The 18,737-nt window shown below is 50.9% G+C and overlaps 1 protein-coding gene across 3 annotated transcripts in view; it reads left to right on the forward strand.

Annotated features, from left to right (window-relative positions):
• The window catches only part of LOC139009879 (echinoderm microtubule-associated protein-like 1), a 142,813-nt gene that overhangs the window by 27,455 nt on the left and 96,621 nt on the right, over positions 1–18,737 (forward strand). For 2 of the 3 annotated variants that reach the window (XM_070413997.1, XM_070414012.1), the window contains exon 1: positions 16,188–16,255. The exons of the other annotated variant lie outside the window; for it this stretch is intronic. In XM_070413997.1, the coding sequence (XP_070270098.1) occupies positions 16,189–16,255 (67 nt within the window). In that variant the 5' untranslated portion in view covers position 16,188. Of the gene's footprint in view, positions 1–16,187; positions 16,256–18,737 lie in introns of those variants that run through there. 3 annotated transcript variants of the gene reach the window in all.

Consider the following 18,737-nt stretch of genomic DNA (forward strand, 5'->3'; position numbering starts at 1 on the left):
TGAATATATATATTTGAAACAAAAACAAATACACGTATATTGGAAGCAACAGGTTCATGAATGAATACTCACCCTACTGCATAGGGACATATGATAAACCCAGATGTTTTCTGCTCTGCTCCACAACATTTCATTTTTAAGATGCTCGTCTCGGTCTCTTGCTAAATTGATTTCATGACCCAGGAGTGGGGCACGGCCCACAGTTTGACCCTTGGCTCCCTAATGGCTGGTTGACCAGGAGCAGGTGCTCTGTCTACAAGCTCATTGAGAAGATAAATGCAAGCGCTTCCCCTCCCCCACCCAAGGCTCTGGGTCCTGAACATACTGGGAGCAGGGTGGTCACAGTGCTGTCCCCACAGATGGGGTGCACATCTGTGTCCCCTCCCCCACGCCCCCCTCCAGGGCCTACAGTGACCAAAGGCCAAGTGAGAGTCCTTCAGGGGCCCGGCCTCACTGCTCACCATCATTCACACACGGTACATGTCCCGGAGCCCCCAGGGAGCCACATAAGGCTGCCAACTCCTTACAGTGCTAATTAAGGAATTTTAAAAATGATGGCTCTCTACTCTGGCCACCATTTCATAAAAGAAATGCTATGAAAATGTCAGATGGACAATCTCAGAATTCGGCAAAGTCCTAAAATTAAATTCATTTTGTGCCACGACAAACGCAGTTCCCTTATTTCTCACCATCCCCCCCCCCCCCCACGCCCCACAGGTGTTGGGGAACCTCAGGGCTAGAGAGACGCTGGGAGGTCCCAGAATGCACCTCCCTTGGGGTCGGGCCCAGAGAGGGGCGGACATCTGCCCAAGGGCACACATCTGGGAGAGAAGGAATGCTTTCCAGTTTTTCCACGGGTAATTCACCGAAATCTCAGGTGGCCCCGACTGCAGAGGCCTGGACACGTGTTCCCCGACCCCTCTCTGCTCCTGGACTCCCAGCCACTGAGCTCATCTCACTAACAGCAGTCGGTCCCCTGAGGAGGCCTCCTCTGCCCTACGTGCCACCACCAGACCCGCAGGGTCTCGGGGCAGAGAGCAGAGGTGGATGGGAAGGGATCCAGCCGGCGAGGCGGGTGCTGCTCCCCCCTCACAGCCCGCCCAGCTCCCCAGGGCGCTGGAGCCCGAGACCCAGTGGTGCTTGCATCGTGCAGGCCCCTTTCCGCCCGGCAGTCACCAGCCCTTCTTGCTTAATGGCCAGGAGCGAAGTCAGACGCAGGCACTCTGGGCACAAGGCTGGTCTCTGCTCCCCATCTCTCCTTGGAGGAGGGGCGGCCTGGCTGCTCGCGCAGCGAGGACCTGGCCTGGCATCTTCCTTCTGCCAAATGCTGGATGAGCATCTCCCCCTCACACCGTAAGGCAGGCGGCTGCAGGCTGGGTGCTGGGCCATGGGGGCTCTGACCTGCACTGGGTCGGGGGCGGGGAGGGGAGGGGATATGTGTGAGCAGGGAGAGCCCTTTGTAGGGCTCAAGGGGAGGCAGATGGGAGGGTGAAGCCAAGTCCCAAGCAAAGAACAGGGGGCCTGGAGGTGAGAGGATGGGGTTCTAGGACGGGGAGGGGGATTTCAGCTGGCTCTCAGAATGACTCTGGTCAGTAGAGGCAGTGTGCGGGGTGGGCTGGTATGCTACCCACTAACGCAGGTCCACGCCGCTCACCATGATGCTCTTGGCATCTTCGGGGCCTGGCAGGGCCAGAGTCAGCTGGTACACCCAGGGCTTGGCCATGGCGATTGTCGAAAGATTCACATGTGTTCAAATACTGTTTGTGGTGCTCAGTATTTCTACAATGTTACCTGACCCCCAGTCCTCCCTCCACGGCACCCTTTCCTCCTCCTCTAGGAGCCCCCTCCCCTAGACCTCCCCATGTTCAGCAGGAAAAAGGTTCCTGCCTCACACATCAGGGGGCCTCCAGGCCCCTGCTCCAGCCCTGGCCCTGAGGTTGTTGCACATTTTTAACAGCTGCTTGTGTGTCCACGGGCAGCCCAGGTGGGGAGAGGCTGCAGGGAGAAAGGGCTGGAAGAGGGGGTGCGTTGCCAACATCCCCTGAATGGGAAAGAAAGTTGAGAGTGAAAATTTTACTTGCAAATCCCACTGACAGCTTGACTTGCAGGGAAAAGATGAGCTAAATTTAACCTAGTTAGTTAAAGAGCCAAAAATGCCATTTACTAATTAGCTTAAAATGGAAACTAGCCCAGTGATCAGAAGGAGCTTTTCTGGTTGCAAAATAAAATCAATAAAAAGAGAAAAAAAGAAAGCAGTTGTTCCTCTCTTCGCACTGACACACGCTTTACATTTTGATGCTGGTTTATAATTAGGGATGCGGCTTGCTGGCACAGGGCCCGAGTCACAGGCAGAGCGTCACAGCCTTCTTGAAAAGTTACAAGAACTTGTCTCCAAGTCAAACCTGTCTCCTAATCACAGAGATTCTGAGGGGTTCAGTCTCTGTCGTCAGGGAGCGCAGAGCCCACTGGGTGGACAAGGCAGGGCCTCGAAGGACCCGGGTTCACCTGGACAGAGGAGGGGCGGGCCATCAGGCAGGGAGAGCCAGGAGGGTCCCCAGAGGAGGGGGCGTGTGAGTAAGTGGCCTTAGAGAGGAGCCAGGTGGGTGGGGTGTACTTTACTTAATAACATGTTTGTTCCAAGTTGAAAGGCATGCCTAATCCACGGGGATGACCGAGGAGCCTGCTCTATGCCCACAGTACGGGGACAGCAGCGAGGACTCGGAATAAAACATTTTATAGATTCACCCAGGACAGTATAAATAGTCGCGGCACACCAGGCAACGTTGGGAGAAAGAGCATTTTCACAGCAAGTTTTCATGGCGCAGTTAACGTGTAGCCTCTTCCAACTAAAACACGTGGTTCCTCCAAACGATGGTTGTCTTTTAAGAATATTTTCCTGTACGGCTGGTGTGGCTCAGTGGTTGAGCATCGACCTATGAACCAGGAGGTCATGGTTCAATTCCCCGTCGGGGCACATGCCCGGGTTGTGGGCTTGATCCCCAGTGTGGGGCATGCAGGAGGCAGCCGATCAGTGATTCTTTCTCATCATTGATGTTTCTATCTCTCTCTCCTTCTCCCTACCTCTCTGAAATCAATAAATATATATATTTTTTAAAAAGGATATTTCCCAGCTGTTCTCCGCTGTGCCGTAAAGTGTCTCACAGGCAAAAATAAAATCCTAGCGGGTGTCACAGCTGCCGCACGTGAAATACAGAGAAGAGGTTCTCCTGGGTGCCCCTGTGGATGAAGCTGTGCGTCTGTAACAGACATAATAATTACAATCCTGTGGAACCCACGCCTGCAGAACCCCAGTGACGCGTCGCTGGCATTTTACTATCCCGTTGATTGGATAGGGTTAGTTTTTAATCATTACAGGCGTCATGAAGAATGTGCATAATAATGTGATTAAGCACCTCATGAATTCTAACCTGTTGTCATTACTAATATTGGCCATAAATGAATTCCCCTCTTCCTACATGGCCAGGTGTCGCCCGTAAAGGAGTGGTCAGACTACCTTTCCTGCTGCCACATTTATTTCTCACCCAAGTGGCCGGTGCGAGTGTTCACATCGATATGCTATGGGGGCCTTTTCCCCCTGAAAGATTGATCAGAAGAGCCCTTTAAATCACAAGCTTCAGCCCCTCGTTGTCCTAAGACTTCAAATTGACTTGCAAATGCAGAACTTAGAGTTCTTGGGGAAATCCAACTCCCAGGCAAAACAAGTGAAAAGACACATAAAGCTTTAACCCCTTGAAGATATATATATATATATATATATATATATATATATATATATATATATATAAAAGTTATTTAAGAGAGGAAGGGAAAGGGAGAGAGAGAGAAACATCAATGATGAGAGAATCCGCCTCCTGCACGCCCCACACTGGGGATCAAGCCTGCAACCCAGGCATGTGCCCTGACCAGGAATCAAATCACGACCTCCTGCTTCATAGGCTGATACTCAACCACTGAGCCACGCTGGCCGGTGAAGTTTTTTTTGTTTTTGTTTTTTTAAGGAAAGGGCAGTAAGGGGCAGTAACTGAGGCTTTGTCTTCACCTGGCACAGGGCCTAACCTTCAGAAGAGGGTTCATAGCAAATGTTCATAGAATAATGCACACATGCATGAATGAATGAACGAATGAACCAACTGAAGAGCAAATAATCAAGAAGTTAGATTAAAATGCACACATAATTTTAAACTTGTTAAAAATTTTTTTTTACTCAAGTAGCTCTACAAGGCTTAGTACCAAAAAAATTAGTTCCCCTCCCTCATTTCCCGTGCCAGCCCCACATTCCCGCTTCCCAGAAGCAACTGCCGCTTCCAAATATGTTACCCATTTCTTTTGGCGCCCCTTTACCTTTCTAGAAATAACATGCGTGTGCGGATACTCCCTGATTTCCCAGGTTCAGGAGTTTGTTTTCTGCTGACGTCCCCCAGGGAAGATGAGGGCTTTCACCTCACTCGCTACACGCCCACACGTGCACGCACTTCTCCCGACTTTCCAATATCGTTAGGTCGCCATGTTTTATTTGATGCTTATGTTTACATGGTTATGACTATGAAACACTGGTCATGGTTAAACCATGTAGTATATGATTGAATTTCCTTTCTTTCACAATTTGTTGTTTTCTGGAGCAAGTAACTATCCTCTGGAGTATGTGTGTGTGGGTGTGTGTGTGTGTGACTAAGTCGTCCGCAAATACTCTGGCTAATGTGAAAATCTCCTCTCAGTCGTTTCTAGGTTCATCTTCTAGGTCAGTGGTTGGCAAACTGCGGCTCTCAAGCCACATGTGGCTCTTTGGCCCCTTGAGTGTGGCTCTTCCACAAAATACCGACTTCTGCGCATGGGCCACGAAGTTTCAGTCGCACTGTACGTGTGCGCCCGCACGTGGTATTTTGTGGAAGAGCCACGCTCAAGGGGCCAAAGAGCCGCATGTGGCTCACAAGCCGCAGTTTGCCGACCACTGGTCTAGGTGGCTCTTCTCTGAGCCTCTGCCCTCGGACTGCCATCTGGCTGCCTCTGCTCACAGTTGTTACTGGTCATTGCACAGTCCGTGTCTTAGGGTCTCTGGGTCCATTTTCCTGGGGATTCTTTTCATCTCTTTCCAGGGTTTGATTCCTCATTTCCTGGATCCCATGTCTTTTTCTTTCTGGCCACTCCCTCGTTTTGGTGGAACGCATCCTGCAGTAGCTTCCTGAGAAAGAGCTATGTTTTTGAGACCTTCCATGACTAAAAAATATCTTCTGTCTGCTCACACACCCAAATTGTTGGTTTGTCTGGGCCTGTGATGTTATTGGTTGAAAATCATTTTCCCTCAAAAACTTCACTTTTTGCATTTCTTTTTTTTTTTTTAATTTTTTTTAAAATATATTTTATTGATTTTTTACAGAGAGGAAGGGAGAGAGACAGAGAGCCAGAAACAGCAATGAGAGAGAAACATCGACCAGCTGCCTCCCGCACATCCCCCACTGGGGACGCGCCCGCAACCCAGGTACATGCCCCTGCCCGGAATCGAACCCGGGACCCCTCAGTCCGCAGGCCGACGCTCCATCCACTGAGCCAAACCGGTTTCGGCCACTTTTTGCATTTCTTATGGTCTCCTAGCTCCTCTCATTGCTGTTCAGAAACCCAGTGCCATTCCAAGCCTTAATCCTTGTCTTAGCCCTGTCCTTTCTCTTTGGAAGCTTTTTTAATGTTTTCCTTGTCTCCAGTGTTCTAAAACATAACGGGGATAGAAATGTTTCTTTCTTTCCACGTCGTGCTAAGCACTTAGTAGGCCCTTTCAGTCTAGAAATTCATGTCCCTTTGTCCTGGGAACTTTTCTTGGATGATTTATTGGTTGGCTCGCCTCCCTCTGTTCACTTCCTTCTTGCTTTTGGAACTGCTGTTATTCAGATATTGAACTTCCCAATATGATGACTGAGTTTTTTCTCCTGTATTCTGTATTGCTTTCTCCTTTTGTTCTGTTGTTCTGGGGGATTTCCTTAACTCTATGTTAGAGTCTTCCGCGGAGATTTTATTTCTACTGTCATAGTTTTCATTTCCAAAAACTCCTTTTTATCGTCTAATTTTAGCATCTTGTCCTTGTTTCGTGGCTAGAATGGCTTTGACCTTTGAGGATGTCAATGGTAGTTTTAGTTCCTTCTGTCCTCTGTTAACTCACAGTCCTCCTCCCTTTCCTCCTTTTATACTTCCCCAAATGTTTAGAGATTCTTGGCTCTTCCTTCAAGTTGTAGAGAGGAGCATTCAATAGCTGCCTAGAAGCTCTGAGTACACACATGAGACTTGTCACCATGAGGACTTCCTGGTGATTCCTGACCTTCCACACCTCCAGGCGTTTTCCCAAGAGTCTGTCATATCCCCTAAAAAAGGGTCCTCACAGTCTCGTCTGCAGAGCAGACACTGGCAGCCAGGATTCCAGGAGCTGCGGGTGGGGGAGGCGTCGCCATTCACTGACCTCTTATCAGAAGCCCCTCAATCTTTGCCTGAATAGGCTGCCCATTGTCCTCAGCTCAGGATGGTCCCCTGGTATCGCTTTGTGCAGAGAACCCCTTAGTTCACCTGTTTCAGAGATTAAATCTCCAATCTTCCGCAGGGAGAGAAAGGAAACGGGGGAGGGGTCGACCTGCTTCTCTATTAGTGACCTCAGGAGCCAACACAGAATGTCACAGACTGGGGGCAGGACCACCAGAACTTTATTTCTCACAGTTCCCAAGGCTGGAGGGCCGAGGTCAGGATGGCAGCCTGGTGGCTCCTGGTGAGGGCTCTCTTCCCAGCTTGCAGACAGCCACCTTCTCGCTGCGTCCTCACATGGCAGAAACGGGGGGAGAGAGACTGGACTGGAGCAGAGGCTTGGATGGTGACCGCACGCTCCCCCAGCGCGCTCTGGTGTGCCGGGGCCCTCCTGTGGGATTCGGTGTGTTTGTACATGTTTTCTCCCCTCCTGGACCCGAGACCCTCAAGGGCAGGCTGGTGCTTTATTCCCTCTGTGCCCCCTCTTCCCAGCATGCAGTGGGCACTTGGTGTGTGTGAACAAGTGAAGCAATGGTCAGCCCTAGTCTGTGAGGAAGAACACCATGAAGGAGCCATGACTGGGGGTGGGGGGGCAGCACCTCACCACTGACCTCTGATCAGAAGACCCTAAATCTTTGCCTTAAACAGTGGGAGAACTGGAGTCTGGACTCCACGGGCCCAAGTTTGAGCAAGGGTTCCCGGATACTTGGTTAATTACAGATGAGTGTTGTGTATCTGGACTGCTTCTGAGGTCTGCCTGGGCCTTCCCACCACCACCACCACGGGCAAACCTCAGAAGCAGGGCTTTTACTTGACTTTCCTGATAACTACCCAGATGTCCAGCGACTTCTCTCTATTTCTTACAACGCGGATGCTGTGAGGCAGCGCAGGATGGCATTTTAAATACACCTGTAAGAACCTCAATGATTGTTTCCGTGTTCTAGGTCTTTCCGTATTGGCTAGGATGACCACAGGGTTTGTCATCCAAACCAGAATACTTCGGAGTCAGAGGGGGTTGGCTGGTGAGGGCTCGGACGCCGGCATCCACCCAGCTGCCCCAGCACAGGGGTGAGTAGTGGACCTAATATTAGCGTATTTACTCTGTGGTCGCTGGGCGGTAAGCCAAGAATGGCCAGGAAACCTCACCGCAACACGACGGAGCAGATGAACAGAAAATTCCTGAAAGTGACATTGTCCGGGGGAGAGCCTGGGGTGGGCCTTTTGTTTGCAGTCCTTGGGAGCACCTGCGTGACTCAGAGACAATTAAAACGCCCATTTTTACAAGAGAAAACCAACTGGATGTCGCTTTTAACGTTTCCCTTTAGACACTTCCAGATATGCCAGTTCTTTTGATGGATGCAAATCATTAAGAAGGCGTTTGAGTGAATAACCTACGAGGGGCAAAGCCACTGGTTTCTTAGCGATTAAGGCACTTTCATAGCCGTCTGGACTATGAACAGCTTGCCTGGGGAGGCTCTGAAGTCCACAGCCCTACAGCAAGGACAGCTTAGTGATGGGATAAAGCGGCGGGAAAGCCCCATAAGACCTGCTCATCACAGTGCTTACCGTCCAGCGCCTCTCACGCACCCGGCCCGCCCAGGGCAGGTGGTGCCAGGTGGGCAGGGGCCGGGTGCCTCAGGCTGGGAATGCCTCCCCTTTTCGAGGTGAGCTGAGGGCCTGCCTCCACCCCTGAGGCTGAGGCTCCCGGCCAGGGGCGAGGCCAGGGAGACCCTGGGAAGCCTCCACGCTGGCCACCACGCAGGATGAATGAACACGCGGTAAAGAGCACAGCTCTGCCTCCATGGTGTCCACAGCCCAGTGTCTACAGTGCTTCACAGGCAGGGTGGTCAGCACAGGTGACAGGTGCTGCTGGCCATTAGCATCCGAGGGGGCAGCCACACTGGCAGGGCAGTGGGGCAGTGTCTGAGCTGAGCGCACAGACTGAGTCGAAGGGCATTTCTGGGGGAAATCACACAAGCGAAGCCCCAGGGGCAGGCAGCTGTGGGGGGTTTGGGGGATGAGCAGCAGCGTGGATTGATGGGGTGGGGGGCTGAGGAACGGGGCTCGCGAAGGACTCTGAGCGCCTGTCTGCATATTTAGGACTTTGCTGGTTTCTTTTTCTCCAATAAGGAGAATAAATTTAAAACTGGAAAGGCTTGAAGTAACGGCCTTTATGAGAAATTGTCAAGAGCCCATGACAGTGAGAGAGGGCTGGGGGGCTGCTGAGTTACTGCGAACCCGTTCTCGAGGCCTCGGCAAACCATCTGAGATTTTGCCAGATGGGAGTCTCAGAAAACTGGGAAGGGAAAATGTCATACTTTTCCAAAAAGCAGACAAAGTTGGGTTCTGGAGAATATAGATGATGAGTTTGATGTTAATATGGGTTCAGAGCACAAATGTGTGTACGTATGACTTGGAAGGAAAGCTGGTTACCAGGAGCCAAAACAGCGCGGTTCTCTCTTTTCACGGCGTTTACAAAGCGCTGGTGAAACTCCTTCCCAAACCCCCGTGGATGGGAGAGAGAAAGACAAGCTGGGTGAACGCACAATTGGGCCGATTTCGTAGTTAGTTGGACAAACGTATTCAGAGTATTGACAGATCGATGGAGTTGCAGTGGGGGTGGGGTCCTGAGGTTGTGCACAGGGCTCCCCCCTCCTGCTTGTCAGTTACAACATGAAGGAGACATTACAGGGTTTGCTGTGGCACATTGGCTGCTGTCAAAGGCTGATGTGTTAGATGCCAGATTTAAGACTTTAAAAGATTTTGATTGGCTAACAGGATGGACCGGAACCAACAAAATGACATTTAACAGGGATAAAGATAATCCTGTCTTTAGATGTAAAAAAAAAAAAAAAAAAATCAATTAGCTCAGCACAGGATGGAGAAGACCCAACCGCAGTTCATTTGCAAAGACTGATCAGTTTATAATTGATGGGATGTTTCAAAGGAGCCGACAGTATATATGCTGGCGGCTCAAAAGATATCAATACAAACGTCAATTGCATCAAAAGAAACATAATATCCAAGTTATTAAAGGGAAATGCCGCCCGGGTCAGTCCTCCAAGGTTATTGTTTTCAGTTCTGGGTACCAGGATTCAGTAGAAAAGAGGCCCATGGAGTGGGGTGGGCATCTATGCCGATGAAGGGGGGCGGGGTCTAGAAACTGTCACATGACGGATAGGGAGGAAATGGAGAACTTCCTGTCGTGTGTGATGGGCAACTGAGTTTGTCTAGAGGGTTTGTGCATTCATTCATTCATTCATTCACTCTCTCATTGTTTACTTAGTGCCAACTACTTCAACATTGTGTCAAGCATGATGGGCGTTAGAGGCATCTAATTTCCCGGAAGACACACACACACACACACACACACACACACACACACCAGTTCCTACCAGGCGAGGTGGGTTGACATGAGGCTGACATAGGGATACAGCGAAGTGCCAGCGGATGTGGGGGTGCAGCAGACAGCATCGCTCAATACCGCAGAGGCCGCCAAGTTCATGCAGATGATGGGCAGCTTCTACACTGGCGGGCGGGGAAGGTGGGTGCTCGGGCGGAGGTCCCGGGCATTCAAGTACCTGGCCGGCCTGAGCATCGTGAGGAGCAGGTGCTGAAAGCGTGGTGTGGCAGGCGCGTGTCTGATGCCAAAGACAGCATTTGGGGCAGGAACACAGACGTGAAGTCTGAGCCAAGATGCTTGCTTGCACTTCATGGGGCAGGCGACAGAGGGTGAAATGACCTCATTCAGGCCTCTTTGGGCGAGTTAAGCGCTCAGGGCTGTGGAAACCAGGACACGGGCTGTTACCGTAGGTAACCTTTCAGAATAGACCAAAGCCCGCACCAGGACGGAGGGAGATGAAATCGACCGGACAAAAGGAGGACCCAGGAAGGGTGCTTTGGGAAGGACGGTTTGGGATAAAAATACCCAACTATCTTTTTAACGGTGCAAGCTCTTCACCTTGGCGCTGGCCTGCGTGCCCAGGCGTCAGGGATGCTGCAGCAAAGCACAGCCGGGTGGGCTGGAGGGCTGGGGACCACGGAATTTCACGTTCTCTACTGACGCTAAGAGACTGTGATTACCTCCCATTTTATAGAGTAACAATCCTATCTCGGGAAAGCAGACGCTATCTTTTACCATCGGTAACGAGCGGTGTCCGGACTCTGTGGCAGAGCCAGACTAGCTGTATTAGTTTGCGAGGGCTGCTGGCACACGGACCTCGAACTGGGAGCCTTCAACTCAGAAACGCCTTGTCCACGGGGCTGGAGGTGGGACATCCCACATCAGGGTGGGATTCTTCCTTCTGAGGGGAAGATCTAGCCCAGGCCTCGCTCCTTGGGTGGCCGTCCCCTCCCGGGGTCTTCACAGGTCTTCCCTGTGGTATCTGTGCCCCAAATTCCTCTTGTGTTACACCAGCCATATTGGACTAGTGCCCACCAGAGGGACCTCATCTTAACTAGCTCACCTGTGTGAAAACCCCATTTCCAAATCATTTTAAAGTACGAGGGGCTAGTGCTTCCACATGTGGATTTGTGTGTGTGGTGGGGGGACAGCGCGGGGAGGACACAATGTAACCCCTAATATTAACTGAAGGGCAAGTTCCCTTTGCTCTTAGAGTACACTCGGAGCTCCCTCGTGAACAGGCCGCTCCCTCCCTTGCCCGTCTTCTCCTGGGTCCCTCAGATAAGCCGGCGCTGCTCTTTGTCCTCTGCTACGCGTTCCTCCTGTCCCTGCTCAGCCCAATCCAGACGCTCCCCAATCACCTGAACCCCTCTCTTTGGCTTCATTGCACTCACTGCAATTTGTAATGATCCCTGTCCTTGTATGACTATCATACGCCTGAATGTTTCCCCAGACTCTGGGACCTATAGGGAGAAATACACCTGACATCACAGCTCAGCGCGAGGACATTTCAAGTGAAGACAATACTTCGAGCAAAATCCTTGCTCTTACTCTGCTCCATGCACTCTGACATTTCCTATTACATTTCTTCTGTGTGTGTGTGTGTGTGTGTGTGTGTGTGGTAAACTATAGATAGCATAACATTTAACTCTTTTATGTCATTTTATTGATTTCAGAGAGGAAGGGAGAGGGAAAGAGTGATAGAAACATCAATAATGAGAGAGAATCATGGATCGGCTGCCTCCTGATCACCCCACACTGGGGATCGAGCCTGCAACCCAGGCATGTGCCCTGACCAGGAATTGAACTGTGACCTTCTGGTTCACAGATTGAAATTCAACCACTGAGCCACACCGGCTGGGCTTGAACCATTTTTAAGTGGTTCAGTGGCATCAAGTACATTTAACTTTGCTGTACCACCATCACTGCCATCATCTCCGGAACTTTTTCGAAATCCCAAAAGGAAACTTGTCCCCATGAGCCCGCCCTCCCCCAGCCTCTGGCGCCACCTTTCTACTCTCTGTCTCTATGGATGTGACTGCTCTTGGGATCTCACAGAAGTGGAATTGCACAGCATCTGTCACTCTGTGACGGCTTATTCCACTCGGCACAGTGTCCTCAGGCCCAGCCACGCTGTAGAACATGCCCATTTCCTTCCTTCGTAAGACGGACCAGTACCCTGTCGTGCAGATGGAGCGCCTCTTGCTTACCCATTTCTCCATCTGTGGACACTCGGGGGGTCCCACATTTTGGCTGTTGTGACTAGTGCTGCTATGAACAGGGGGGTACAGTATATCTTTGAGGCCCTGCTTTCAATTCCTTTGGGGAGGGACCCAGAGTGGAATTTTCTATTCATTGTTTGAAGTGCTGACGCGACTATTTAAATCGACTTCACAGCCACCTGCCGGGAGTGTATCCCAGCCCCAAGATCACTGGGCAACTATGTTTGGAAGAATGTTGAGTTAAACAATAGATGATCGATCATGTTTCTGGGCACTTGTATTACTTCTCGGTGAACAAAGGCGACAGACTCCCATTGTCCTCTCTCTTTCTCGCAGGTTGCACAGGCGTGCATGTAGTGTGTGGAACACGACGGTTATATTGCCCCAGAGAGCTGACATTCCTTATTACAATGACAACGTTCTTTGGACTCAGGCCATAAATTATCTCAAAATGATGTAGACTAATGGTCTGTTAAAAAGTTTGGATAAGCCTGGCCAGTGTGGCTCAGTGGTTGAGCGTCAACCTATGAGCTAGGAGGTCATGGTTCTATTCCTGGTCAGGGCACATGCCTGGGTTGTGGGCTTGATCCCCAGTGTGGGGCGTGTAGGAGGCAGCTGACCAATGATTCTCTCCAATCATTGATGTCTCTATCTCTCCCTTCCTCTCTGAAATAAATAAAAAATATATTTAAAAAATGTTTGGGCACAAACCCTCACATTATTAAGTTTTCAGAGATTTTTCTTGAACTTTCTCCATAGATCTTTTTTTAAAAAAATGCTGGGTAGATTATACCTAATTGATTTAACATGCATATCCTTATAATTATACTAAATTTTGCTGTTGTGTGTGCGTGTGTTTAGAGTACACTTTTACTACTGTGGGGAAAACATAGTTGTCCAATACTCTAGGTTAAGAGTGTGATAATGATCTTTATCATCTCAAAGCAAGTGGACTGAGTTCTTAATTGTTATTTGTCATTTTGCTCTAGTGGAAGTAAAATCTTCTAAGGCAGTGGTTGGCAAACTCATTAGTCAACAGAGCCAAATATCAACAGTACAACGATTGAAATTTCTTTTGAGAGCCAAATTTTTTAAACTTAAACTATATAGGTAGGTACATTGTTATTAACTTAATTAGGGTGCTCCTAAGCTGGCCTTTGCTAAAAACGTCCTCAATCTGATTGAGGTACGTTCGCTGAGGTCGACCCCTTCCAACTCTCCCATCCACACTGGTCTTGTATACTTGTTTCGTCTATCTCCTTTCATTCATCCTCTCTATATGTCCAAACCATCTCAACATACCTTTCTCAATCCTTGACACTACATCTTCTTTCACTCCACAATGTTCCCTAAAATTAACTTAATAAACTTTATTTAAAGTTTTAAGTCAACTTTGCACTGTACGTGCGCGCCCGCACGTGGTATTTTGTGGAAGAGCCACACTCAAGGGGCCAAAGAGCCGCATGTGGCTCGCGAGCCGCGGTTTGCCGACCACTGTTCTAAGGAAATGCCCAGCTGAATCTTTCTCCTGTCCCATTTCTGAATTTTCTTTATTCCCTCACCTCTTTTAGTTGGCGGGTCACCAAATATCTACCTTTAACATTATAAATCAACAATCCCAACATTCTTAAAGAGAACCATCTCCTAATCATTTATTCATGGTTCTCATTTCCTTTCCAAGTTCAAGATGCCATATATTTCAGCTTTTTATATCAATTATTCAACGTTTCCTGACACACAAAATCATAAAGTGGAGTAGAGAGCGTGTAAAGATGGGACCAGAAGGGGAGGGCGGGGGAGTGAGAAAACAGGAAAGGGCAAAGTTCAAATGAGTCTCTGTGTTAAGTTTCACCTTTCAAAGGCCCCTTCTCCATCACACGTGTCTCTTGCCTTCGAGATGCAGGGGGTCCTTCAGTACTTGGGAGTTAGGGGGGACACCTAGGTAACCCTCTGGCACCCCTGCCCTCTGTGCTTGGCCCATTTCCTTTCCTGCCAGAAGTTCTCCAATATGCACAGGCATGTACTCCCCTTTCACTGCCCAGCGGCCCTGCTCCTGTCCCCAGGGCCCACTAAGATGCTCCAGGTCATCGGCAAGCCCTCGGTCACCAGACAGAAGGGCCTTTCCCCCGCCTCGCCCTCCTGGCCTGTTCTGTGACAAGGCCCGCCTCTTTGCAGCTTCTGTGCTCTTAGCTTAATGGGTTACACCCTCGGCTGATTTTCGTGCCCCTCTGACTGTGCCTTTGGAATCTGCTTCCCTCCTCCCTTCCCAAGGCTCTGCCCAGCTCCTGCCGGCCTTCAGTTCTCCCCCTCAGGCAGTTCACTCACCACCGCTTTGCCAGCAGCTCTCAAATCTCAATTCTTTCACCGAGGAGCTGATCTTGCCCCGCCAGTAGCCACAGCTCACACTCAGACTCATCAGTGCTCTGCTCAGCCACGTGCCTGCGTGCAGATCGCCTGCCTCCCTCCCTCCATCCGCTGCCGGGTCTCCCACCTGACCCCGTCTCTCTGTCCACTCTGATTTCCCACTGTCTGCCAGACAAGCTGTCCAGTCACGTCCGATCAGCCCTTGGCCATCAACAGGCCCTGCTCCCTTCCTTCCCCTTTCACTACCACTGTCCTTCAAACACCAGGCCACAGTCAAACCGATGGCACCTGTAGCCTTCAGCCTCCTGCATGCACCTTTCTCCTTCACAATCCCTCTTGCCTTCTGGGCTTGGTCTCTCTGACAAGGACAGGAGCAAGGACGCCCACCATTCCCTCTGCCTTTGGCATCCAATGCCAGGCGTGGCCAACCGGGAGCCCAATATGCCACACACAGCCACAGAACCCCAGGCCTCACCCTGCCTCCTGCTGTGGAACACAGGCCTCCCTCCACCTCGGAACCACAGGGAGGAGCACAGATTTGCCTAAGAGGGACTTTTTACTCCATCTTCATTTCACCTGTGTTCAACCTACAACTCGAAGCCACTCCGATTTTTCTGTGCAGCCAGAAGATGGTCCAATCCGCGGACTCTGGGATTCCTGGTGGCCAGCGCCTTGACTTCAGGCTATGGTTGGTGAAATTCACATGGTCCGCCTCGCCTGTGCATGGGTGGACTGGAAAAGTTACAAACCAGTGTGTGTGTGTGGCGGGGGGAGGGGGGTCTCCTTCTGAGATAGAATAACTCCTGATTTCCTTGGTCCCGTAACAAGTTAGCTAGTGTGTAATGTAGCAAGTCTGCGCCCCGGGGGCTGGTAGAAGCGGAGCGAACAAAGCAGATGTTTTAACTCCTGTCACGGCCCAGCCTTTCTGCTTTTTTAAGTGGGACGCCGCATCTTTGGCCACTGGTGAGCGAAGGTTCCTGCGGATCAGGAGCCAGGCGCTCATTCTCCCTGGAGGCGGGCCCTGCTGCAAGGAAGACCGTGGGGACCGCGGGGCCCGCCTCGCAGGACGCGGCCAAAAGCGGAGCTGCTCTGGGGTGGAAAGGCAGCTGAATGGGGCTCGCAAGTTGTCCATGTTTGGTCCTGCAGCTGCCGAGGGCCAGAGGACAGCGCCACCAGGGAGCGCGGGCTTTGGCGTCCGCAGGAGGGGCTGCCCTGGCCCGAAGGGAGTGTAGGGTCCGCGGGAGGGTCCCCCGCCCCTCCCGCGTCGCCGCCGCCGCCCTCCCCGCTCGCCTTTGTCCCCGCGTCCCCCGAGCTTCGGCCTCGCGGAGGAGGCGGGCCTGGCCGCGGAGCCCCCGCAGCATCCCCGCCCGCCGGGCCCGCGCCCTCCCTCCTCTCTGTGCACTGGATGGGCTCGACCCCGACCCCGACTCCGCCCCCGGCCCCGCCCGCCCGGCCCCGCCCGGCCACGTCCCCGCCGCGGGCGCCCCCTGGCGGGCAGAACCCGCGCTGCCTGGCGCGGCGGCGGCGGGCCCGGGGTTGCCGTGGTAACCGGCAGCGGCCGCCACAGCAGGGCCGCCCCAGCGCCAGCGCTGGCCGCGGCTCGGGCGGCTCCGTGTGGGGTGAGCGGCGGCGGCGGCGCGGCCGGGCCGGGGGGAGCGGGCGCTGCCCGGCGGCCTCAGCATGGAGGACGGCTTCTCGAGCTACAGCAGCCTGTACGACACGTCCTCGCTGCTCCAGTTCTGCAACGGTGAGCGGCGGCGGGGGCGGGGGCGGGGGCGGGGGCCGCGGCGGGGCCGGGCCGAGGGGCGAGGCCGGGCGGCCGGGGAGGCCGCGCAAAGTTGCGGCGGAGGGGCGCGCGGTTCCCGCCGCCGGGACGCATTGTGCTGGGCCGCGGGCCCGGGCCGAGCTCCCCGCGCTCCCCGCGCCCCCCGCGCCCCCCGCGCCCCTGCCCGCCGCCGCCGCCGCCCGGCTCCGGCCAGTGCGCGCGGGACCGGCTGGTCGGGGCGCCTCCCGCACGAGCGCATCCGCCGCAGCGCGTGGGGAGGCCCGGCCGCCCGGGGGCTCCGGGGGCGGTTGCGTTCTGCTTCCACGTTCACATCTGGTTGGAAAGGTCTGGGGGGAAGAACTCGGCGAACAGATCACTTAATCACAAAACCCTGCTGCGGGGATGCACGCGCATTTGTTGCGGATGGACCCTCAGAATCCATCCAGTTCCACTTTGATGCAATCACCCCAGTTGAATGCCATCTAAATGGGCAGTCAACGCGGACCTGCCTTCAAAGTATTTCCACTTATTTTGCTCACACTGTGCTGGATTTAAAAAATATTTTTTAATTCTTTTTTTTTTTAACAGGAAGTAAACATTAATAGCGACCAATATGGCATCTTTAAAATTTTTACTCTCCCTAGCAGGGTTCAGAAAGATCTCCACAGCACACTACCTGTTTTATCAGAACACGATGTGTGGTAGTTCATGCACAAACATTAACGACATGATTTTTTTATACATATCTTGGATTTATTGCTTTATCAGAGAGCCCCCAAAAGTTTGTAAAGGAAATAAAAAATGTGTATTTTTTTTTTTTAAGAATTTGTCTGGAATGCAGTTGGAATCATTTGGAATTCTAGAGGCTTTGACGACTCAAGCTATTTATTTTGCAACTGTGATTTAGGGGAAATTTTCTAGGCATTTAACACCTGTTTGCAATAGTGTAGCAATAAATATTAGTGAGTGTGCCGATTCATCCTCTGTAATGGCATTTTCATCTCTGGTGGAACTTACTGCCTTTTCATGGAAGAGGTTTTGGCAGCTTATAATTTTCAGATGAATCCCCTGGGGCCTTCCCTAACTTAGTGCTGCCCTCCCCCTCTGCAGGGGAATGGACGTGTGGACTCTCTTCCAGTGGAACAGCAGTTTCCCGGAGCGTTCAGAGCCCCTGTGTGGCTCGGTCCTCAGAAGGTGGGAAGGCAGAGGGAGGGTATTTGCTCCTCAGCTGGCCACTGGAATCCCCCATAGTTTAGTCACGGGAACGGTTTTATTCTCCAATAAATTTTGAATACTTTTCTTAATTGACTTAAAATCAATCATATTTGAATTACTATTTTTGATGTAAACGGTAGTACCCCCTCCTACGTGTTTATGGTAGAATTCCCTCTGTGTTAGTTGTGCAAGGCATGTGGCTGAAAAATTATGTTAAATGATTTCCAGGCATAGAGGTTTTGGTGTGTTTTTTTAAAAAATCATTTCCCAACCGGCCCACCCTCCCTCGCCTTCCCTCTGAGATTCGGCAGTCCAGGCATGGAGGCTTTTTAAAAATTACTATGTGGTCATATATGTTGACAGTTTGATTTAGGTTATGGAATGAGCCTCGATGTTTTTATTGGAGCAGCTGATAGGGAGGCCTGGTCATATTGTTCCTAAATTAGCAGTTCAGTCATAGGGTTGACCTGAACTTATATTCATGAGGTTTTTTTTTTATTTTCTGCCCTCTCTTGTTATTTGCTGGTTTAGAGATATTGGCAAGATATTTTCCTGGTAATGCTGTCTAAAAGAAAGTAAAAACCAATTCTTACCTATTGTATGTAGCAGTTTAAAGAAAAATCACTTTAACCAGAGGCAAACAATAAGATCACTTCAAAACACAGTGGAGTGAATCGTGACTGTTGAATTACTTTTCTCAAAAAGTTCTTCGCTCTGTTATTATTTTTGGGTTACCTTCTGAATACAGCTTAAAGCAAGAGTCGCCTGTGGGGCAGAAATGAACGCTCACTGATGATGTCTTAAGCAACAGATGTTTTGATCTGAGATTATTCAATTTAAGAGGCTCCCATTAAGTGAAAATGTAAATAAATACAATTCAGTTAATTACTATGGTGATTCAATTAAAACATTGGGTCACAGAAACACCATTTCACCAAGAACTAAAGGAAACATTTGGATTTTTTATTAGCTGCATTGAAACATTTTTTTTCTTTTTCAGTTAGAGATTTACATTACAATGGCAAGACTACACAGCATACTGTATGAACTCATGAATTTTCATATGTTGAGTACAGCTCCATGCGTTTGATAGTGACAGGAACTAAAAAGTCATAGTTAGTTATTAGCTTCAGACAATACAACCCATACTTATCACTTGGACGACGGTCACACTGAGCATACTCAAGAGAGAAGATCGTATCTAAATGAGGCGGGGCAGGAGGAGATTTTGTTCTAATGAATGACATTT

The sequence above is a fragment of the Myotis yumanensis genome, unplaced genomic scaffold, assembly GCF_028538775.1.
Source record: "Myotis yumanensis isolate MYYU_CA2020_CCGP unplaced genomic scaffold, mMyoYum1.0.hap1 SCAF_1, whole genome shotgun sequence".
Lineage (NCBI taxonomy): Eukaryota > Metazoa > Chordata > Mammalia > Chiroptera > Vespertilionidae > Myotis > Myotis yumanensis.